We start from the raw sequence: 24,112 nt of genomic DNA, 5'->3' as shown, positions 1-24,112 counted from the left end.
TTTCATACTTTTACAGGTGTGGCTGGGATCAGATGTGCTTGGGTCCAGGTTCCTGCTCTACTTTCTTGATAGCTATGTGACCTTAGACCATTTCCTTAGCTGCCCCTGGACTCAGTTTCCCCATTCATAAAACATGAAACACCAATGTGAAATGCCGGCAACAGATCCCAACATGTAGATGCCCAGGGGACGGAGTCACCTTGACAACATCTCCATGTTTTCTTGAACAGAGATTTAATTTGAAATATTTAACTTGTTCATGGAAATGAATGTGAACAAACCTTAAAGAGGCTAATTTATTTTTCTTACTTATGGTTGCGTTTTTTTTTATTGTGCTTTAGATGAAAGTTTACAGAACAAATTTATTAAAAATTTTATATACAATAAATAAAAGAAAAAATTATACACGAATTGTTTTGTGACATTGATTGAAACACCCACATTATCTCAGCACTCTTCCCCTTTCCCTTTCCACCCTAGGTTCTCTGTGTCCATTCGTCCAGTTTTCCTGTCCCTTCCTATCTTTGTTTTTGGCGGGTGTTGTCCATTTGGTCTCAGATACCTGATTGAACTAAGAAGCACATTGCTCATGTGTGTTACTGTTTGTTTTATAGTCCTGCCTAATTTTTGACTGAGAGGTGAACTTCGGGAGTGGGTTCAGTTCTGAATTAGAAGGGTGTCTGGGGTTCCTCCAATCTCTGTCAGATGTGTAAGTCTGGTCTTTTTTGGTGAATTTAATCTTTTATTCTACATTTTTCACTGCTCTGTATGGGACCCAAAAAGCCTAATTACTAACAATGATTTTAAAAAATAATGAATTGAATTTTGGGGTTTTATATCCAGGACTCCAAATTTTATCCTTCTCAGATACACCAAAGGCTACAAACCATCCTAATGGTGGAAAAGAAACATTTTCTTAGGAAACAAGACTTCATCATGCAAGAGTTTATGTATTTATGTCCAGTTCTTTGATTAAAAAAAGAGAAAAAAAACATTTCTGAGTCATAACTGTTTCTCAAGCCACTATAGAATAACAATTACGGCTCTCCACCTTTTATTTTTATCACCGAGTTGGAAAAGATGACTCTCCACAATGCCTGCATCAGGAGGATATTATTCTACAAATAAGGGTCCAGCATGACATTTATCAGAAAGCCAAGGTCCTCCTGCGCAAAGCTGATTGGTGCTCAGCCACCGGGCTCCGGGGCACTGCGACTAAAGGCACCCTGTTCACTGGGGAGGCCAGACGCAGCGCTAAGCTTGCCTCTGCCTGTGAGACTTGGGGGGTACTCAATTCCTGTCCTAACTGCACACTTCTGTGGCCTGAAAAGAGAAACCGGACTAAGAAGATGAAACATTTTCCTCCCCAACTCACCTCCATCTTGGCCATCTACTGCTTCTGCATGCTACCGTCTCCCTCCTCAGGTAAGGGGACCTCCTCACCTGGCCCCACCTGGCCTGAGCTCCTGAGGAGGACTGCAGCAGACCTTGGCCCCCTGCCGACCCTTCTGAGAGTCAGACTTGACTCCCCCACCTACCCCTACTTCCACTCTCTGGCTTCCTGGATTCCCATTTGTCTCCAGCCTTTATGAGAGAGTGGACAGAGCGAGAAGCCGAAGCCTTTTACCTAAAGAGACGACTTTCCCCCGTGGGACTGTCTTTAAACAGCTCCTGCCCCAGGCTGTGCTGCTGTGAGGAGTGAGGCGCAGTCGTGGTAGGAATCAGAGGACAATCTCAACTTCTTAGCCATCTGTGGTTCTGAAGAGATAAGAGCACAGGTGGGAAAACTGAGTTTACAGTCCAGTGGCTGAGAATTGAGAGGCGGTTAGCAAGGGGAAGGGGTGACGCGTGCACAGGAAAAGGGATCTTTTCAAAGCCTTTCCCGTGGGCTTCCCGGAGGCAACAGCCCGAGAGCGCTGGCGAGGCCCCAGGTCTGCGTGGCTGGGGCGCTGTCCGAGGTGCTGACCCGGCGCCTGGCACCGCCTCAAGTTCTGAGAGTCAAAGAGTTTATAGTGAACCAGGGGTGGGGTGAGGGATGAGGGGTCGGAATGCGTTACCATCATCTCCAGATAACTCACCGTAGGACACAGGGAAGAGTGTGGTAGCAGGAGTTATGGTTGGAAACACACACTTTCAAAGTTTTAGATTTTCCGTTAGCATTTTGATTTAGGAAAAGCAGAAAACCTTTGAAAATATATTTCAAACAGAGAACATATGTTTGTTTTTTCCTGTTGTGGAGTGTAATCACAGAATGTAGGCATTGCAAAGAACCTTAGCAGTCATCTAGTTTAACCTCTCACGGAGTCAGGAATCCCTTCTATGGGTTCCCTGCAGAAGGTAGTCCAGACCACAGGCTACTTTGAGTGACACCCCACTGTCTACCAACCTGAGACAGTAACTACACTTTCTGGACTCCAGCAGAACCTTGTTTATGTTACACTTTCGGAAATCAGTTATTAGCTTTTGTTTATCTGTCCATATATTTATATTCACCTCCCTCTTTCTCCTACTTGATTGTAAGTTCTTTGTGGGTAAGATACCTGTAGTACTTATCTTTGTATTGTTATCAGAGAAATTTAGATAGAGTGGGTTCTCAATAAATTCACATATTTGAATTGCTTTATGTTTTTGAATGATGCCAATCATCAAAAACTTCTTTACACTGAGCTGAAATCTGTTCGTACGTAACTTCTAACCACTAGACCTAATTCTGGTATCTCTTCTTTATGACAGTTCTCAAAATATTTGCAGGCAGTCAACATCCACTTCCTAATTTTTCTCTTTGCCAGAGAAAACTATGCTCAGTTCTCTTAACTCTACATTATATCTTGGCATTTCAAATAGGACTATTACAGTTCAAGATTTGGACGCTGTAATTATTTGACTGTAGCATAAAATTCCCTTTGCTTTTTCTTGGGTTATAGAGAGTTTTCAGGGGGCAAAAACAAAACAAAAGAGAACAACTGAACACAAGCAAACAGTGGGTCTTTATTATTATTATTAAACTACTCTTGAGCCAGAAACCCTCTGTACCATATTTTTAAAAACCTAAGTTCAAGATCTTATATTTATCCCTTTTTGACTTAATCTTGTTAGTTTTTACCTATGCAGTTGCTTCCGTCAGCTGCAGTATTGTTTATTCCTCTGAGTGTTACGTCACATGCAAATGAGATGAAGTCTTCTCTTAGGTCAGATAAAGGTTGACTGGCACAGGAGCCAGCTGCATGCTGGGAGCAACCTCCTCCAGGACCCCATCCCTGGACAGTCTGATTCACCAGAGAAATAGTATCCGTATTTCTTCAAAGTTCCAAGGGTGATTCTGACACACCTGCTTTGTTGACACCATTCCCTAATATTCTGCCCTAATTTCCATCAAAATACAAACTAAATTGTCACCTAGGGTTTTTCTTTTTCCCTTTCTTTCCTGATTTGCCAATTCCTGTACCGAAAGCTCCTGGTAAAACAAAACAAAACAAACAAGAACATGTCTTTTAAGATTCATTTTGGTTCAAATCTCTGACTTACCAGTGGTAGGTGGAAGTGTGTTTTCTTTGTAAATCCTCTCTTCCTCTTAACTTTTTTGTATGATTCTTTCCTGATTTATTGTAATAATTCATTAAATATTTTTATTACTACATAAAATACTATTTATTAAATAATACTGTTTTAATGTTTACCATGATCTTCACGGCAAAAGTTTAAAAATAAATGCCATGGCCCCTTTTCTCCTAACTGATGTTTTTGTGGTTTCTTACCATAGGATTTCCTCAACCTTTAAGTGATCCTCCAGAAGCCTTGGCTATTGTGCAGCTTGAGGTACACCGTTTATGTGAGATTTTTATTATTTAGTCAGTGTTGCCTTGAACCTGTCCTGTGGGTGATGTTCACATAAAACTGTGTCTTAAGATCAGATTCTTGGCTGCAGCAGGAGCTCACTGTGGCAGTTTTCATGGCCTCATTCAAGGCCACTGCCACTGCGTGAGAAGGTAATGCAAGACTCACAAAAGGGACAATTTTAGAATTTTAAATGTGTTGTAATAAAATTCTATTCATTAAAGAGGGTATTACCTATCTTTCATTCATTTTCCTCATTTATTCTTTTCTTCTTCTTTTTTTTAGCAACTGGCATATTGTCTGAATCAGTGGGCAACTCTTTCTATCCAAAGTAAGGTAAAAAAAAAATTAGTATACATATGGTAATTCTTTTACACTACAATTGATATCTGTAATAAACACACTCTTTTGCTACCAAAGGAGGATGCTATGTGTGTGTCTAAGACTGTAGTTCTAGAAAATATAAGTGAATCTCTTGTATAAATTACCATAAAAATATCAGGAGTTCATTTTATTCTTATAATTATCATAGAAATATAAAAAAACCAAACCCATTGCTGTTGAGTTGATTCTGACTCATAGCGACCCCACAGGACAGAGTAGAACTGCCCCATAGGGTTTCTGAGGCACAGGTGGTAGACTCGAACTGCTGATCTTTTGGTTAGCGGCCGAGCTCTTAATCACTGTGTGACTACGGCTCTGTAGTTTATATATATATATATAATTAATTAAATGTATACATCAGGATATATAAAAAATACAGCATATTGTATATTATGTATAGATACTATGATATAGCAGTTCTCTAAAACCTTTTTTTTTTTTTTTTTAAACCTTAGCAGAGCTAATGTAAAGGTCCTAACTAACTACGGGAACCACAACAGAAATATTCCAATGGCTACTAAGTAAATGCTGATTCAGTAGAAAGTGCAAATTGTGTCTCAGGATAGAGCCCATTATCCCCGAGCCACATTTCTTCTCTGTCTCTCACCTCCACCCCCACCGTAGTATTCCACATTCCAGGCATATGGAGCTTCTCACTATTCCCCAGATGCTCAACGCCCTTTGTATCTCTACACATGCTTTTTCTTAGCCAGAAGTTCCATTGACTCCTTCTGGAGTTGACAGCTCAGGCTCTGAAGCTAAGCGACCTGGGTTCTAAAATCCAGCTCTACCATCAACTAGACACCTACCTTTGGAAAGTTTCTTAATCTCTCCATGCCTCAGTTTCCTCATCTGTAATATGGGGATAATAGTTATGTTGTTGTCGAGTCAATTCTGACTCATAGTGACCCCATAGGACAGAGTAGAATTGCCCCATAGAGTTCTCTTGGCTGTAAGTTTTACACAAGCAGATTGCCAGGTCTTTCTCCCACAGAGCTGCAGGGTAGGTATGGACAGCCAACCTTTAGTTAGCAGCCAAGTGCTTAACCATTTAAGTGCCAACAAGGTTCCTTATAATAGTCATAACCTGTTGCCATCAAGTCGATTCCAACTCATAGTGACCCTACAGGACAGAATACAACTGCCCCATAGAGTTTCCAAGGAGCGTCTGGTGGATTTGAACTGCCGATCATTTGGTTAGCAGCCATAGCTCTTAACCACTATGCCACCAGGGTTTTCTATAACAGTCATAGTAGTCTCTTAATGTTATTGTGAGAATTGATTGCTTTAGTATTTATGAAGTGCTTTCAACAATGTCCAGAACATGGTAAATGAAATAATTTAAGTGTTAGCTATTACCATTGACTCTCTTTTTTTTTTAATTTATTATATGGTAGTGAAAACATATACGACAAAACATGACCATCTCAACAACAGTTGCGAGTTGTGCAGATATTCTCACTATCCTTTTCCAAATCATTCCACCACCATTAACATAAACTCAATGCCTCCTGAGCAAAAACTCTACTTTTCCCCTCCCTCCCACCCCTGCTAACCACTAATAATCTCTGGTTTCTATATATTTGATTATTCATGTAAGTAAGATTATACAGTATTTGTCCTTTTGCAGCTGACTTATTTGGCTCAGCATGTTTTCCGGGTTCATCCACGTTGTGGCATGCATCAGAGCTTCATTTCTCTTCCCGGGTCAGTGGTATTCCATTGTGTGCGTAGACGCTACATTTGGTTTATCCATTCATGTGTTAGTGGATATTTAAATTGTTTTCAATTTTTAGCTATCATGAAAATCTCTGTAATGCACATTGGTGTACAGGTTCTGCTTGCTTTCCTGCTTTCATTTCTTCTGGGTATATATGTAGGATTGGGATTGCCAGGTCATATGGTAGTTCTATGTTCAACTTTTTGAGAAACTGCCAACATGTTTTCCACACCACTGCACCATTTTACATTCTCACCAGCAATGGATGAGTGTTCTAGTCTCTCCACAAACTGGCCAACGCCTGTTGTTTCACTGTTTTTGATCAACGCCATTCTAATAGGGGCTATGTAGTATCTCATTACAGTTTTTACCTCTTAATACAACTAATTCTCACTCTTCAGGACTCAGGTGCCACTTTCCCCTTATCATGCCTCTGTCCCCGCATGTGCAGTTTACCATCATTCACAGGGTTGAAGACAACTGTCACCTCTCATCTTCAGAAATAGTCTGTACAGCCTTGGAACCTGCAGCAGAGATTCCAGGTGAGAACTCAGAGTCCTCCATCTCCTGGCCATTGCCTCCCACTTCACTCTGAAGGGCCTTCCTTGTCCCTCACATGAGGCTGTGCAAGGATCCCCGGCATCAGCCGAGAAAGTGGAAGTGAGGCGTCACACGTGCTACCTGCAGTGTTACATGGGGCTCTGAGGGTCCCCCAAGGGCAGGGCCAACCTGGAATGAATTTCCCCTCCCCTGTCTCCATTCTCCCAAATCTGATCACATTCATTATTTCCAATCGCAGGAGAGCAGGGCTTGCACAGGGAACAAAACTACCAATACTCTTAAGCTATTAATAGACAGACTATGGCCTCTCTTAGCCTAGCTGCTGCCTCAAAGCGTGACTGTGAGCAAGTCACTTCCTGTCTTGGGACTTTGGTTCTCTCATTTGTCCAACCATGGGTATGAGTCACCAGGGCTCTCAGCGCACATCTAGCTCTGGTCTCCAGAATGGTACAGATCGGTGACATGAGGAACTTTATCTCAAGGCAATTCAGAAAAGAGTTACATTCTGCTGAGAATGCCCTATGCAGAAGCTCTCTGTGTTTCGTGTTACTACATGGGACTAGAAGAAGTCAGGAAAAGAGTCAATGGGCTCTTACAAACAGAGAGACCTACTCTTTATTCATTAAAAATATATGTATATACATATATATTTAACCAGAGCATGCCGGGGCCAGGTGCTGTGGGTACCGAAGAGATCAAAACAGACAAAGACACCTGCTCTCATCAAACAGATATTCTAGAGTGAGAAATGAGTAACAAAGAAGATCTATATGTAAAATTTTAAATATTTTTTTTCTAAAGAGAAAAAAGTAAAGCAAGGAAGCTGTATAGGAAGTGTAGAGAAGGGTGTTTAGCACCAAGAAAAACATCTTCACGTTTACTGTTATTTTTTGGCCTGAAGTCACAGTGTAAAGTTGCAGAGCATGGTACAAAAGACAATTATTTGCCCTAGAAGGGTCCATGAACACGGACAGACACAGACAGACACCATTGTGAGCAGATGCTAACAGGAAAAGCAGGAGCTGTGAAAACAGTGAATACTTTCTGCTGGTTTAAAAATGGTGATTAAATAGTCAATCTGAACAGAGCCTCTACTATTATAAATGTTAATTAATTACAGTGCGTGTGTTTGTGTGTGTGTGTTTACAGCTGTGCAAGTGTGGAGTAGAGGAAGAGGAGAAAGAGAGGCAGGGACAGGAGAGAACGCAAGGTGTCACCTGCTTGCATTGCAGAAGCTCTCCACAAAGCTTGTACAAATAGGTATTTATATTTGCAGCCACAAAATTAGGTGTCTTAGTAACAACTTTAATTTCTCTTTGGATTGGCGCTTGAGATAATCCAAGAATGTTTGAATGGGAATGAGATGGCAATGATCAGTGTTAGCAGACCAGCATATGACAAGGTCTTTCACAGTGATCCTCTCTAGCAATTTTGTAAAACTCAGGCATGAAGACGCAGAGTGGGGTTTCGTGAGACGACTCCACACGCTCACGTTGCAGGGTCCTTGGGTCAGATGGGCTGCGTGTAGCATTTCCCGATCATCATCCACAAACAAGGGCCAGGCTGGGTTCTAACAAGGCCTTAGAAATTAAAAGTTGGGCTTTCTGAAAGAAGAGTGAAGATTCATGAGAAAGGACACATTAAAAAAAAAAAACAATAAATTGGTGAATTTGAACTAACCCTAAAAAACTGAAATCTGAAGGACATCTAGCAGCAATTAAAGGCTTTAATAATCATTTTATTCGTGTCTTAGTCAGAAGGTGATCTGAGACTGATTTGAGTATCACTAAAACCTTATGAAAGGGGCCCTGGTGGCATAGTGGTTAAGAGCTTGGTTTGCTCTGTGGAGAAAGATGGGGCAGTTTGCTTCCATAAAGATTACTTGTTGCAATGCGGTTGATCCCAACTCATAGTGACCCTGTAGGGAAGAGCAGGACTGCCCCCATAGGGTTCCCAAGGCTGTGGGGCACTCATTAAGAGCTTGGCTGCTAACCAAAAGGTCGGCGGTTCCAATCCACCATCTGCTCCTTGGAAATCCTACGAAGCAGTTCTACTCTGACCTACAGGGTTGCTGTGACTTCAGGATGGGCTCTACCACAAAGGGTTTGATTCTTTTTTTGTTTAATCTTTAGGAAGCCGACTGCTAGTTCTCCCTTGGAGCTGCTGGTGGTTTGGAACCAACCACTGACCTTTTGGTTAGCAGCCCAGTGCTTAACCACTGCACCACCAGGCTCCTCCCATAAAGATTACAGCCTTGGAAACCCTATGGGGCAGTTCTACTCTGTCCTAAGGGGTTCGCTATGAGTCAGAATTCACTGAAGGGAACGTTTTTAACTTTTTTTTAAAGCCCTGTGGAGCATATTTCTACTCTGACATGCAAGGGGTCGCTGTGAGCTGGGTTGGACTCCACTACAACCGATTTCAGAGTCCCAGCGTGGCTCAGATGGTTCAGAGCTCAGTTATTGGTTAAGAGCTCAGTTATTAACCGAAAGGTTGGCAGTTCGACCTATGCAGAGGTGCCTTGGAAGAGAGGCCTGGTGATCTGCTTCCGAAAGATGACAGTTACTGAAAATCCTTTGGAGCACAGTTCTGCTCTGAAACACACTAGGTCACCATGAGTCGGAATCAACTTGACAACAGCTGATTTGGTTTTTTTGTTTGTTTGTTCACTGTAAATCATAGAGTATGGTTTCCCTCCCAAAGATTGAGAAGATGAAATGAAATGAATTTAAAGAAAAATTATGGCAACTTTGTTTTTTATAAAATCCCATATCAACCATAGTCTTAAGTTTGTATAATGGAGCGATTTCTTTTTAGATGGCCAGCTCATTCAATAGTACTCAGGTTAACCAGGCTAGGCCACGGTGTAACAGACTGAAGACTCTGTCAGTTGCTTGTCCCAGTAAAATCCCACATAACGGACTCTCGCAATTCTTTGTCCAAGGTTAATCAAGACATACACAAAAGGGTGAGTACCTGCTAACCCAGAAATAAGTGCGTGCAGCTTCCACTGTTAGAGCAAGCAGGGCTTAGTACTAAAATCGCCTTTTTTTTTCTTCTCTTTAGTTTTTGTTTCACTACTCCAGATCTCAGGAGCCAACACATCCAGTTAAAACAGAGGTCAGTATTTTATCGTAATAACCTTTTTGGAAAAGGGACCCTCCCCCGCACGCCTTTTATTTTGTCTTAATTAATATCCACGGGCAAATAGAAGAGTAGGGGGCGTCCACACCCCCTCTGGGTGAAGCTTTTTAGTGTTCCACCCCGACCCCAGCTCCAGGGCTGCAGGGATTATCTTTCTCTCTGGGGTGGGGGTGGTGGGTGGCTGACAGGTCTGCAAAGTTAGAGAATAAAATTACAGAAAAGGGAAAACAAGAATGACCTTTTTTTACATTATGCACTTAAGCAGCTGCACAGAGAGGAGCCTGGGGAGCTCTGCGCTTTCTTTACGCTGTTTATTACCTTCGGAAACCCTGGTGGCACAGTGGTTAAGAGCTAAAGCTGCTAACCAAAAGGTTGGTGATTAGAATCCACCAGGCGCTCCTTGGACACTCTATGGTGCAGTTCTACTCCGTCCTACAGGGTCGCTATGAGTCGGAATCGACTCAACGGCAGTGAGTTTGTTTTTTTTTTATATTACCTTCTGTTTTTAAATGTTGGAAAGTGCTTGGTGAAATGTAAAGCACCATATCCCCAAAAGTGATCCATCCGCCTGCATCTTCCTGTGCTACGCAAAGGACAACCGCCACCTCTAGCTTTTTTCCTATAAGCCCCGGGGAGCCAGTTGCAGAGGTAAATTTCTGCAGGGTTCTCACACCACAAGACTTGAGGAACACTGGGATGGTCGTACAACATGATTTATAACTCAGGTGGCCTGTTCACGGCAACTGAAATTTCGCCTTTAGAAAACCATTTATAAGGGGGAGTCACTGTTTAGGAAGCACCAAGTTTGTTTATGGTGACCGAAAATTTGGCAGTGGATGTTGGTAATGGCTGCACAGCGTGATTAATGTAATGGTGTCACTGAAAAATGTTGTGTTATATACATTTTTACAGCAATAAAAAAGTCATTTATTTATGTAATTAAGGCTTCTCAGATCTTCAAGAGTGCCTTTTAAAAAAGTAAATACCCAGAGAAGCATTGCCTCCAAAGGCAGCAAAGACTCACAGGTAGTGTAAGACTGGGAATGGGGAACAGATAAGGACAGGGATAGCCCTGGTGGCTCGAAGGTTAGCACCTGGCTGCTAACCGGAAGTGTGGCAGTTTGAACCCATGCAGCCACTCTGTGGGAGTAAGACCTGGCAATTTGCTCCTGTCAAGATTAAAAAATCAAATGAAACAGATTGCTGTCTAGTCAATTCCGACTCATAGCGACCCTGTAGGACAGAGTAGAACTGCCCCACAGAGTTTCCAAGGCTGTAATCTTTACAGGGAGGCCTGGTGCCGCAGGGGTTAAGCATTCAGCCCCTAACCAAAAGGTTGGCAGTTTGAATCCAACAACTGCTTCTTGGAAACCCTATGGGGCAGTTCCGCTCTGTCCTATAGGGTTGCTATGAGTTAGAATCAACTTGATGGCAATGACTTTAGTTGTCAATCTTTCCAGAAGCAGACTGCCACATCTTTCTCCCATAGAGTAGCTGGTGGGTTTGAACCACTGACCTTTTGGTTAGCAGCTGAAAGCTTTAACTTCTGGACCAGCAGGCCTCCTCCTGTAAAGATTACAGCTTAGAAATCCCTATGGGGCAGTTCTACTCTGTCACATGGGGTCGCTATATGAGCCAAAAACAGACTCGATGAAACACAATGACAGTTATCAAGAAGTGGCAGGGACACCCCAAAGGGAGAAAGAAGGACAGTGAAAAAGAAAAGATAAACTGTCCATGACACTAGTTAGCTTTTACTCTGGGCCCGAATACCCAGAAAGGATTCACAGAAAACTAGGAAATGCATGAGTGTGCATGCCTGGGTGTGTGTGGGCAATCACAGACAACTATAAAGCCGAAAAAAACCCAAACCCATTGCCGTCAAGTCGATCAGACTCATAGCGACCCTGCCTCTCCTATGACAGTCAAGTATAGGGCAATAAAAACGAGTCAGGGTGGGAGGTGAGGAAGCTGCCCTTCCTTCCACCTTGTCCCTCAGACAAGACCAGCAGGCAAGGGAGCCAGAAAGAACCTGCAAGGAAGGTGCTTCTCTGCAGCAAAGCACTCCACCCTGGAGGATGAAAGGCTTGGAGTTAATGCAGACACAAGTCTGACTTAGCCCTAAGCGAATATTTTGAAGTGATGGGTTGAAATTGAAACCTGGTAAGTGGTTCTTTATTGAAAACATAAAATTTCAAGCTCGGCTCTGGAATGGATTTTACTCTGAAAATTAAACCCATTTGTAAGGGAAGGGAGTCAAAGGAATACATATAGCCCTGGGCTCCCGAAATGCTCTGCTGGGGTTGGTGTCTGCGGCTCCTGTCTGACCCTCTTGGGACACCTCTGCCCTCATGGCGCCTCTTTTTTTGCAGTTTCCTCCCGTGCACCCTTTAATGCGCCTAGCTGCAAAGCTCGCCAACCGGAGGCTGGAAAGGTTTCTGCGGCCAGTAGGTGCTCTTTCTCTTTCTACCCCGCCATGTTTTTTAGGCCAGTGAAAGTTCCAGGTGAATGCGTGCTGTGGTTTGGGGGTGCACTTGTATTCTTTCCCTGAATCGCAGTCTCCACCTGGGGAGAAAGCTCTGGGCCAGAGCCACTGGCTGTCGACCTTGAACAAATTCCTCAACTTCCCAGAGCCTCAGTTTCCCCGACTGTCACCCCACAAGGGGCTATAGGGCTGAGGGAGGGATCGCATGTGGGCAGCCTTGCCCACCATAGCCTTTTTCACTCTCCTCAGCTCCATTTTTTTTAACTTTCCCTGTGCCTACTGGTGGCACAGTGGTTAAAGCGCTCAGCTGCTAACCAAAAGGTTGAGAGTTGGAACCCACCAGCTACTCTGTTGGAGAAAGATATGACAGTCTGCTTCCCTAAAGATTACAGCCTTGGAAACCCTATGGGGCTGTTCTACTCTGTCCTATGCGGTTGCTAGGAGTCAGGATGGACTCAATGGCAGTGAGTGGGTTTTGCCTACATCTTCCTCCTGATGTGAACATTTTACCTTGGTGGGATCCTCTCTGCTTCCCCTATTATTCTGTTCTTTATCCCCATCTCAGAGCCTTTCGTGTTTGTTTTGTTTCTTAAGTGTACAAATATTTTTTGTTAAAATGTTAAAGATTTAGTGCATGATAGCAAAAAAATTTTTTGTTTTCAACACTGTCAGGACAGGTAAGAAAGAGGACCAGCTTGTCCCAGTTTGCCCAGCACTTTCCCGGTTTTAGCTCTGAAAATTCCAAGATCCCCGGGAAACCCCTCAGTCCTGGGAAGCCCCGGTGCGGCTGGTCACCCTAAGCCCAGGCAGCAGTTTGTTGGATCCCCAGCAGATTGAGGCCTTCCTCTGGGTGAGTCTGACTTCATTCTTATGTCAGACCCATGAGGCAAAGAATGAACTTTACTGAAAAGATGAAAATTTGCCTCAACTGTCGGTCAATTTGGATCCCTGGTGGCACAGTGGTTAAGAGTTCAGCTGTTAACAAAAAGATTGACAGTTCAAATCCATCAGCCGCTCCTTGGAAACACCATGGGGCAGTTCTACTCTGCCCTATAGGGTCGCTATGAGTCAGAATCGACTCTACGGCAATGGGGTTTACCAGTCAATTTAAAAGTTGGAGCTGTTGGGAAAGGCAAGCAAAACTAACATTGCCCTGGACAACGTACAACTGAGAAATCAAATCAAGAAAATAGGCTACCTTCCAGCAGGAGCTTGTCATTAGATACATCGTTAGCAGTTCACTTAACTGCTTTTTAGCTCCTTGCTTCTGAGTTGTCTTAGTCATCTAGTGCTGCTATAACAGAAATACCACAAGTGGATGGCTTTAACAGACAGAAATTTAATCTCCCAAAGTCTAGGAGCCTAGACGTCAAAACTCAGGGCGCCAACTCCAGGGAAAGGCTTTCTCTCTCTTTCTGCTCTGGAGGAAGGTCCTTCCCTTGGTCTAGGAGTTTCTCAGCACAGGGACCCCAGGTCCAAAGGAGATGCTGTGCTCCAAGCGCTGCTCTCTTGGTGGTATGAGGTCCCTCTCCCCTCTGCTTGCTTCTTATTTTATATCTCAAAAGAGGTTGACTCAAGATACAACCTAATCCTGTGGATTGAATCCTGCCTTACTAACATCATAGAGGTTAGGATTTATAACACATAGGATAATCACAGCAGATCACAAAATGGAGGACAACCACACAACACTGGGAATCATGGCCTAGCCAAGTTGACACACATTTTTGGGGGACACAATTCAGTTCACAACAGTCCCTTAGAATGGAACCAGGGCAGTACGGGATCACAGGACAACTACTCCTGGCCTCAGGGATGTGGTTTATGTTAAATTAATCTGTGCCTCGTTCCCTCACAGGATTCGGGGGCTGCTGCTGTGGACTTTACCAAGAAGAAGGTATGTAAGCCCTGTGGAGATCATAACCCTCAAAAAAAAAAAAAGAAAAGAAAACACAACCTACAAGAGAGCCGGGAAAACGCTTGCAGCGCGGCCAATTTGCATCCCCTCTAGACTATTTCTGGCAAGAACTGATCTCAAAACACGATTCTGAATGTCTGCTCTGAGGCTGAGCATTTAACTGGAGGTTTCCTCCGGCTTCCCGAGGGGCAGCGCCCCTGACTGTTAATGTTTCGTCTCCAGTTTGCAAATGGATCCCTTGGGAACATCCGCTTCTAGGAATTTGCTTTCTGTGGCTTCTGGGCCTAAATTTGGGGAGAGGATTAGAAGTGGGCACGTACCCTATATGCCAGGGGTTATCAAACTTTAGTGTGCATCGGAATCACCTGGAAGGCTTGTAACAACAAAGATTTCTAGATCCCACCCCTAGAGATTCAGTAGGTCTGGAGTGGGGCCTGAGAATTTGCGTTTCTAACCAGTTCTTGGTGTTGTCGATGCTTTTGGACCAGGGCCCACACTTGGAAAACCACTGCCGCCATATGCATTTCAGAAATACCTTGGTTCAAGTGATTGCATCATAGTTTATGTTTTTATGTTGCAGGATTATGCTGCCACCTTGGGACGACCATTTTTCCTTTTCAGGGTATGACACATTTTGATACACTTTTTCTCTTTATTTTCTAACCCTGATTCACCCCTGCACAATCAGCACAGCCAGTGCCCAATGGTGAACTGGTGAATAAGAGTGGGCATTCTCTCACCCACTTACTTAGGGCATGACTCAGTCAAAATCTCCTCGCCAAACCTAATACTTGCAAAGGTCACAGGTTGGACAGCACCGTCGCTCTGGGAGAGCAGGGGATGGGGCCAACCGGAGCCTGAGTCCATGTTCCTGAGCATTAAGGTGGTTCAACAATGGAATTCTTGCCTTCCATGTGGATGACCCGGGTTCGATTCCTGGCCAATGCACCTTATATGCAGCCACCACCCATCCATCAATGGAGGCTTGTGGGTTGCTATGATGCTGAGCAAGTTTCAGGAGAGCTTCTAGGCTCGGATGGGCTGGTAAGAAAAGCCTAGAAATCTGCTTCTGAAAACCAGCCAATGAAAACTCTATGGAATCACAGTGGTCCAATTCACAACCAGTCATGGGGATGGCACAGGACTGGGCAGAGTTTCCTTCCAATGTGCATGGGTTCTGCATGAGTCAGGGGCCAACTTGATGGCAGCTAACAACGACAACAACAAGGTCCATGCGTGGCCCCAAAACACCCTGACAAGAGGTGTCTGGGCCCCACGCTGTTCTCCTTCCCAGGTGTAATGGTAGGGAAGTCATGAGAGTTATAGTTTAGTTTTTAATGTGCTCCTCACCAGCTAGGTCCGCGCCACAGATCCTCAGTGTTTGCATTAGAAAAAATGTGAGCACTGGGCTCGATCCGTATTTCCCTCCCAACTCTATTCTTTGGATCACTGGTGCTAAGAGATTCTTTGCAAAAATCAAATAATGTTGGAACACTGTGCCTGATATTCTCCAGGATTTGCAATGCACACAAGCACATTGCAGGTTCTGAGAAGTCCTGCAAGCAACAACTTTTGTTAACCTGGCTTAAACTTACTTGACCTTGGAAACTCTTCCCACCCTGTCTCCTGCCCGTCATACACTTCTTTGGTCTGCGGGACCTGTTAGTGGGTTGTGCTTTTGTAAGCACTTTGAGAAAGTGTGCTCTATGATCTCTTCCGGATCAGAAGTCCTGTGTGGACGATTTGAGGATCTTCCTGCCAGACAAGGGAAGGCTAAAGGTGGAGGTGGTAGAGTGGAGGGACAGTGTCAGGGCCCCTGAAGCAGCAAGGGAGCCTGGAGAATTGCACAGAGGACCTAGGACAGCAAGGTGCTAGGGCTTACTAGGCGAGGCCCCACTGGAGGCTGCTGACTCCAGGCTAGGACAAGACTTTCAGGTCCAGGGGAGAGAGGATCGGAAACAAAGAAATACGATCCAGGCAGTTCCATCTTAGTATCTGTAGCTACAACTTTTTTTTTTTTTTTTTTCTTTCAGCCAAGGAATGGCAGGAACACTGAAGACATGTGCAATAGACTATTCCAAAGGTCGGTTTCATTGCAACTTTTCTCTTCCAAGCAAATGTCATGTATCTAATTGGGTCCTCCTTCCCTGGGGAGGAGAGGCAGCCAGAGGGGCCGTTGTCTGAAGAAAGGGGACCATGTAGAACCACTGAGAGCCTTTCTTTCCTGCCCACAGCACCACATAGGCCCCCACCCGGCCTGGCAGAAGCAGGTTGTCCAGGCACAGGTAACAGCCTTTGCTTCCAGGCCCAGCTCTTCGTAGGTGTGTTGTCACCTCCCGTGATGGGATGAAGGCTCCCCACAACCCAGCCGGGTCCTCCATGACATTTCACCTGGCTCCTTTGATGAGGAAAAAGCCATTCTGACATGCTTTGGGAGGGCACCAAGGAGCCCCTGGGTGCTACAAGGGTCCCTAGTGGGGGTGTTTCTGAGTACAGCCAGACGAGGCTGTTCCCTCAATTCAATGGTGCTTTGAGACCCGGAGGTTAAATCTGGGCAAACCCTGTGGCCTTCGGGCCTGTGGAAGAGGGGGTCCAGGCACAAAAGCAGCTCTGTGCCTGCTCTGCCCTGGTCCCCGGAACATGACGACGTGAGGTCACTACCTCGCCAGTGTGTCTTGTCCTCCCTCCTGGAGCCCAACCCAGCAGGCCGGCAGCCCAGGGCCTCAGCAGGTATCCCAGAAAGCTGTCCAGGTGCAGGGGAAACGTAACCACCCAGGAGGAAGCGGTGGGAAGACATTCCCCGAGGCCACAACACTCACGCAAACCTACTGGCCTCCTTAGATACAGCAGGAACAGATCTTATAAGCACTGATTGTGGGGAGAGGAACCTGGGCACTTGCGGCACGTCAAACTGAGGTGTAATTTTAAAAACATTTTATATAATAGCATGCCCATGGGCCTTGTCTCGAGCCTGAGAATGATTTGACCTGAGCTCTACGTTTTTTCTTTTCTTTTTCAGAATTCAGTGGCACAGGAAAGCTGGATCTGATACGGCAATCTAGTGATTATTTCGGATTTTGAGAAATGTCAAATTTCTTTCCGTGAACAATATTTAAAGATATTTTCTTGCCCTGAACTCACTAGAATATCCCATTGTGTAAAAAATAAAGTGGCATTGACACGTTTTAATTTTTATTGGAAATCTTGAGGTGGTTGGCGTGTATTTTTAAAATGCCCTTTTTGGTATAGCTTTAGCACTCTCCAACTGTCTTGTTATTATTGAGAAGTAAAAGTATGGGCTTGGGATAGACTGACTGGCTTCGAATCCTGACTCCTCCACTTTTTAGCTGGCCTACTGTTATGGATTGAATTGTGTCCCCATCCTACCCTCCAAAATATGTATTGGCATCTGTTAAAATAATCAAAACCCAAAGAAATTGAAAGATAAGGTTTGCCCTGAGCAGTTATTCCATGTGCATATAGGGAGACCATTCTGATTCCAAAAACTACCAATGGCTCCAAGCAGGCTAGTTACAATGAAGCTTATAAAGAGAAGAGAAGGGGGAAGACTAGGAAACCAACCATTGGCTAATCTAAATGTGATTGATTGAACCCTGCCTTCTCCCTTTTATTGAGACCAGGTGATATCGGTTACGAGGTGGTCTGGCCTGCCTGCTAAAATTTGGCCCATCTGCAGCCATGAGACCTTTTGAAATTTAAGTAAGCCCGCAGTCTCTTTTATTAAATCAAGAGGTAACGGTTTTGTTATGTGAGCTGGAATCAACCTGATGGCTATGGGTTTGGTGTTTTTTGTTTTTTGTTTTTTTTTGGTTTTGAGCTGGAAAGAAACAAGTTTAACCAGGCTGTAAAGTCGATTAGCAACTTTGAGTGAAAAGAACAGGCCCTCGACACCTGTCAAGATCAATTTTGGGTCAGATATTTTTGAGATTCATGGGTAAGAAAAAAACCCTTAAAATCAAAGCAAGATGCTTATTATTAATTTTTTTCTTTGACAAATTCTAACCCCTATATCTGTAGAGAAAGAGCCCTGTTGGAGCAGTGATTAAAGTGCTCAGCTGCTAACGGAAAGGTCAGCAGTTCAAATCCACCAGCCACTCCGTGGGAGAAAGATGTGGCAGTCTGCTTCCGTAAAGATTACAGCCTTGGAAACCCTATGGGGCAGTTCTACTCTGTCCTATAGGGTCACTATGAGTTGAAATCCACTGGATGGCAACAGGTTTCGTGTTTTTGGTTTTCTATCTATAGATGTAATCCTGTTTGGGAACAGAGTTTTCTTCGTTATGTTAATGGGGTCATATCAGTATAGGGTGTGTCCTAAATCTAATCACCTCCAATTTATTTAAAGAGCAGCATAGACCCAGAGAAAAGCATAAACGGGGAAGGCAGTGCCATGTGGAGATGGCCAAGGAACTGAGGAACACTAGGAGACAAGGGTCTTCCTCTGGAGCCAACAGAGAGAGGGCCTTCCCCTAGAATCGGTGCCCTGAATTTGAACTAGCCTCCTCAACTAAGAACATAGATTTCTGTTCTTTAAAGCCACCCACTTGTGATATTTTTGTTACAGCAGCACTAGGTAACTGAGACAGTTTACTTTGTTACCTTGGATAGGTCACTTCACGTCCCAGTGCTTCAGTTCCTCCATGGTAAACTGGGGCTGGTAATAGTAGTACCTACTTCACATAATTTTTGTGAGATTAAGAAGAGAGTCCATAAAGGGCTTAACATGGTGGTATATACAGTGAACACTCAATGTTGACTATAAATATAATTAAAAGATGATTTTCGTTATACCATGGTACCAAAAAGACTTGCCCTAATGAGAGAGATGCTTCTGTATTGTCAACCAGAGGCTTGAGTTAACAGCATTAACTCATAACTCCAGACTCCTCACAAAACCATGAGGCTCAGCCCTTTACCTTTTTCGGTTTTTCCTCCATAAATAGTACTTGGTTTCCAGGCCTCCTGGGATTGTCCTAAGGAGTAGATGGTGCGGAAAGGCAAGGTGAGAACCTGTCACAACACATTAGACTCCAGTGACACACACAAGGAACCAAAGCTTCACCGAATATGCACTCCTTTTTGAGGCAGACAGCCTCAGAGCCCAACCCTTCTGAGAGACACCTGCTCTGGCTTATCCTCCTACACCCAGCAGAATAAGCTGCACGTTCTTCTAAAATTGTCCTTGACAAGAGAACCACAGAACGGGCCATAGACGGCCTCAACCCACCTCTGGAAAGACTTAACATCCTAATAAAAGAAAATCAACCTCTTCCTCCATCCTGGGGGATCGAAGCCTTGTCTAAAAAAAAAGCATAGTCATCCCCAAGCTCTGAGTGCCTGCGTGAAGGTCCATCCTGAATATTCATGATGAATTTGCATCTCCTTGTCTGCTCTCTGTAAAAGCCCACCTCCCCAAGCTGCCTGTGAGCAGTCTTGGAGGCAGCAGCCCAGATTCCTCCTTTCCTTGCACAAGGAAATAAAGGCTTCTTTCTGATCTCCCACCCCTGCCTCTTTTTTATTGGCTCTAACAAGTTACGTTCAGCAAAACCTGGGGTTTTCACTTGGCAAAATTTCAACTTCTCAGGTTTCTTGCCAAATTTAAAGGTCCTCCTCTTTTAATATTACCGTCATATCACACTTCTAAATTAGTTTTTAATTTTAATGTTTATAAGCTTTTGTAGTAGGTCTTAAGCCTATTTTCTCAAATAAAATAATTTAAGACCCCATGGTAGATCCTGGTAGTGCAGTGGTTAAGAGCTATGGGTGCTAACTAAAAGGTTGGCAGTTCAGATCTACCAGCTGCTCCTTGAAAACCCTATGGGGCGGTTCTACTGTGTCCTATAGGGTCACTATGAGCTGGAATCAACTCAACAACAGTGGGTTTGGTTTGGTTTTTGGTCGGTAGATCTTACCATGTGGAAACGAGATGACCGAACTTAGTTCTGCCTGACATTTTGCTGCGTGCACACTGTGGGTGGTGGGATCATGCTGCTGGCCTGAGGCCCTGCGGCAGATAGGTGCTACCCAGGTCCTGTGAGCAAATGTAGAGCTAACTAGGCCTCACATCCCCTTGGAGGGGTGAGCAGAGTACGTTAGTAGTGAAATGTTACTCAAACGATCTCAGATTTTGAGGTGGAACAAGGATGGCTATTTCCGGGCACAAAAGTGGGATGAGTTGAAAGTACAGGGTTGAGTTGAACAAGAAGTTACGAAGCTATAATTCCTATCATCTCGACCCTTGACTCCTTAGTTAGAGGCGACACACTTAGACAAGGAACACATTAAGGCAAGAGTTCGCCACAAGCCAAGTCGTCTCGGGAAGTGGAAGAGTTGGAGCAGGAGAAATCTGGTTGGGCTGCCGAGTTGGGGGGTGGGGAGGGTTAAGCAGGAACCCTCCCCCACCTTTGCTTGAGGTTTCAGACTCTTCCAATCCAATGTGTTTCAACACTCTCCCTTCCTTAGTCTTTATAAAGTTATTAATCTTGCGAATCTCAATACCTGAAAGAAAACAAACATGCTTGGCCTCAACCTGCCCCTTTGCAGAGTTGGGAAAATTCCACTTCCGGACAATTTTATTTTTGTTCAATTCTCTGATCCCTTTGCTGACTCTTGGTATTTCAGCTTACTACTAAAACCATCAATTTGGCTCAGGAGATTGTTACAATCAATCAAAACCCTGCAGGAGAAGGTGGTAGGGCTTACTTTAGTTACACGTTTTGTCTTCCAGATGCGGTGAAATGGAACTTAGGGAATTGCTCTAATAAAGCAGTGCTCAGGAAAAGAGGCGTTCTGTGCACGGCAGCTCCAAGGATCTGGGGCAGCTGAGCAGCCTGGTGATTGATCATGTAGCTGTGGATTTGGAAGGGGAGGTGGCCGAGGGAAGTGCTACCATTTGTAACCATTCCCCGAGGAAGACTCACCACGACCTCAAGCAGGTGAAGAAGATTAAGGGCTCTATGTGGCAAGGAGAGCAACAGGAGAGTTGTCATTCTGTGCTTGTGATGGACATGATACTAACTGTACCTTCTTATCAGGGTATGAGGTCCACGCCCACTCAGCTAGAAAACAAAAAGGAACATTTTGGTAAGGAGATTTGTATTACTTACATAGGGTAAGAGCCCCAACAGTACAGTGTTTTAAAGTACAAGTAAGTTATTTTTCTCTCCAGCTTACAGTCCTGATGTGGATGACCTAGACTGGTGGAGGAGCTCTTTGAGCTGTTTAGAGGTAACAGTAACAGATGCCATTGAGTTGATGCTGGCTCATGGCGACCCCATGTATGTCAGAATATAACTGTGCTCCATAGGGTTTTCAATGGCTGATTTTTTTTTTAATTTTTATTGTGCTTTAAGTGAAAGTTTACAAAGCAAGTCAGTCTCTCATACAAAAATTTATATACACCTTGCTGTATACTCCTAGTTGCTCTTCCAGTAATGAGACAGCACACTCCTTCCCTCCACTTTCTCTTTTCGTGTCTATTCGGCCAGCTTCTGACCCCCTCTGCCCTCCCATCTCCCCTCCAGCCAGGAGCTGGCCACATAGTCTCATGTGTCTACTTGATCCAAGAAGCTCAATTCTTACCACTATCATTTGCTATCCCATAGTCCAGTCCAATCCCTGTCTGAAGAGTTGGCTTTGGGAATGGTTCCTGTCTTGGGCTAACAGAAGGTCTGCGGACCATGACCTTCCGGGTCCTTCCAATCTTAGTCAGACCATTAAGTCTGGTCTTTTTACGAGAATTTGAGGTCTGCATCCCACTGCTCTCCTGCTCTCTCAGAGGCTTTCTGTTGTGTTCCCTGTCAGGGAGGTCATTGGTTGTAGCCAGGCACCATCTAGTTCTTCTGGTCTCAGGCTGATGTAGTCTCTGCTTTATGTGGCCCTTTCTGTTTCTTGGGCTCATAATTACCTTGTGTCTGTGGTGTTTCTCATTCTCATTTGCTCCACATGGGTTGAGACCAATTGATACATCTTAGATGGCCGCTTGCTAGCGTTTAAGACCCCAGACGCCACTCTCCAAAGTGGGATGCAGAATGTTTCTGAATAGATTTTATTATGCCCATTGACCTAGATGTCCCCTGAAACCATGGTCCCCAAACCCCCACTCCTGCTACCCTGGCCTTCAAAGCATTCTGTTTATTCAGGAAACTTCTTTGCTTTTGGTTTAGTCCATTTGTGCTGACCTCTCCTGTATTGCGTGTTGTCTTTCCCTTCACCTAAAATAGTTCTTATCTACTATTTAATTAGTGAATACCCCTCTCTCACCCTTCCTCCCCACTCTCATAACCACCACAGAATATTTTCTTCTCTGTTTAAACTGTTTCTCAAGTTCTTATAACAGTGGTCTGATACAATATTTGTCCTTTTGCAACTGACTAATTTCACTCAGTATAATGCCTTCCAGATTCCTCCATGTTATGAAATGTTTCACGGATTGATCATTGTTCTTTATCGATTTGTAGTATTCCATTGTGTGAATATACCATAATTTATCTATCCATTCATCCGTTGATGCGCACCTTGGTTGCTTCCATCTTTCTGCTATTGTAAACAGTGCTGCAATGAACATGGGTGTGCATATATCTATTCCTGTGAAGGCCCTTATTTCTCTAGGATATATTCCAAGGAGTGGGATTGCTGGATTGCATAGTAGTTCTATTTCTAGCTTTTTAAGGAAGCACCAAATCGATTTCCAAAGTGGTTGTACCATTTTACATTCCCACCAGCAGTGTATAAGTATTCCAGTCTCTCCACGATCTCTCCAATATTTATTATTCTGTGTTTGGATTAATGCCAGTCTTGTTGGAGTGAGATGGTTTCTCACTGTAGTTTTGATTTGCATTCTCTAATGGCTAATGATCGTGAGCACTTCCTCATGTATCTGTTAGCTACCTGAATGTCTTCTTTAGTGAAGTGCCTGTTCATATCCTTTGCCCACTTTTTGATTGGGTTATTTGTCTTTTTTTAATTTTATTAATAATTTTTATTGAGCTTTAAGTGAACGTTTACAAATCAAGTCAGTCTGTCACATATAAGCTTATATACATCTTACTCCATACTCCCACTTACTCTCCCCCTAATGAGTCAGCCCTTCCAGTCTATCCTTTCGTAACAATTTTGCCAGTTTCTAACCCTCTCTACCCTCCCATCTCCCCGCCAGACAGGAGGTGCCAACACAGTCTCAAGTGACCACCTGATACAAATAGCTCACTCTTCATCAGCATCTCTCTCCAACTCGTTGTCCAGTCCCTTCCATGTCTGATGAGTTGTCTTCGGGAATGGTTCCTGTCCTGGGCCAACAGAAGGTTTGGGGACCATGACCGCCGGGATTCCTCTAGTCTCAGTCAGACCATTAAGTTTGGTCTTTTTATGAGAATTTGGGGTCTGCATCCCACTGATCTCCTGCTCCCTCAGGGGTTCTCTGTTGTGCTCCCTGTCAGGGCAGTCATCGGTTGTGGCCGGGCACCATCTAGTTCTTCTGGCCTCAGGATGATGTAAGACTCTGGTTCACGTGGCCCTTTCTGTCTCTTGGGCTCAGAGTTGTCGTGTGACCTTGGTGTTCTTGTTCTTCATCCTCCTTTGATCCAGGTGGGTTGAGACCCATTGATGCATCTAGATGGCCGCTTGTTAGCATTTAAGTTATTTGTCTTTTTGTAGTTGAGTTTTTGTAGTATCATGTAGATAATGGCTGATATTTTGAAAGTAGATTGCCAGGCCTTTCTCTCGAGGCCTCTCTGGGTAGACTCAAACCTCCAACCTTTTGGTTAGTAGCCAAGTACATTAACCGTTTGCACCACCCAGGGACTCCTTTTAAAAAGCCCAAAACCAAACTCATTGCCATCGAGTCGACTGTGACTCATAGTGACCCTACAGAACAGAGTAGAACTGCCCCACGGGGTTTCCAAGGAGCAGCTAATGGATTTGAACTGCCGACCTTTTGGTTAGCAGCCTAAGCTCTTAACTACTGGACCACAGGGCTCTGTTTAGAGGTTCAGGACCCTGAAAATCGAACCTCACTATACCCTGCATCTTCAAAGCTGGAGGCATG

General features: G+C 44.2%; 1 protein-coding gene across 1 annotated transcript in view; it reads left to right on the top strand.

Annotated features, from left to right (window-relative positions):
• The first annotated feature begins 1,349 nt into the window (after positions 1-1,349).
• The window catches only part of NMS (neuromedin S), a 28,381-nt gene continuing 5,618 nt past the window's right edge, over positions 1,350-24,112 (top strand). The window contains exons 1-10 of the mRNA XM_049856373.1: positions 1,350-1,425; positions 3,761-3,816; positions 4,120-4,170; positions 9,444-9,467; positions 9,566-9,619; positions 12,016-12,090; positions 12,895-12,978; positions 13,987-14,025; positions 14,627-14,668; positions 16,080-16,129. Of these exons, the coding sequence (XP_049712330.1) occupies positions 1,350-1,425; positions 3,761-3,816; positions 4,120-4,170; positions 9,444-9,467; positions 9,566-9,619; positions 12,016-12,090; positions 12,895-12,978; positions 13,987-14,025; positions 14,627-14,668; positions 16,080-16,129 (551 nt within the window). The remainder of the gene's footprint in view (positions 1,426-3,760; positions 3,817-4,119; positions 4,171-9,443; positions 9,468-9,565; positions 9,620-12,015; positions 12,091-12,894; positions 12,979-13,986; positions 14,026-14,626; positions 14,669-16,079; positions 16,130-24,112) is intronic.

The sequence above is a fragment of the Elephas maximus genome, chromosome 17 (genome assembly GCF_024166365.1).
Source record: "Elephas maximus indicus isolate mEleMax1 chromosome 17, mEleMax1 primary haplotype, whole genome shotgun sequence".
Classification (NCBI taxonomy): Eukaryota; Metazoa; Chordata; class Mammalia; order Proboscidea; family Elephantidae; genus Elephas; species Elephas maximus.
This window is presented reverse-complemented; position numbering and strand designations above follow the sequence as displayed.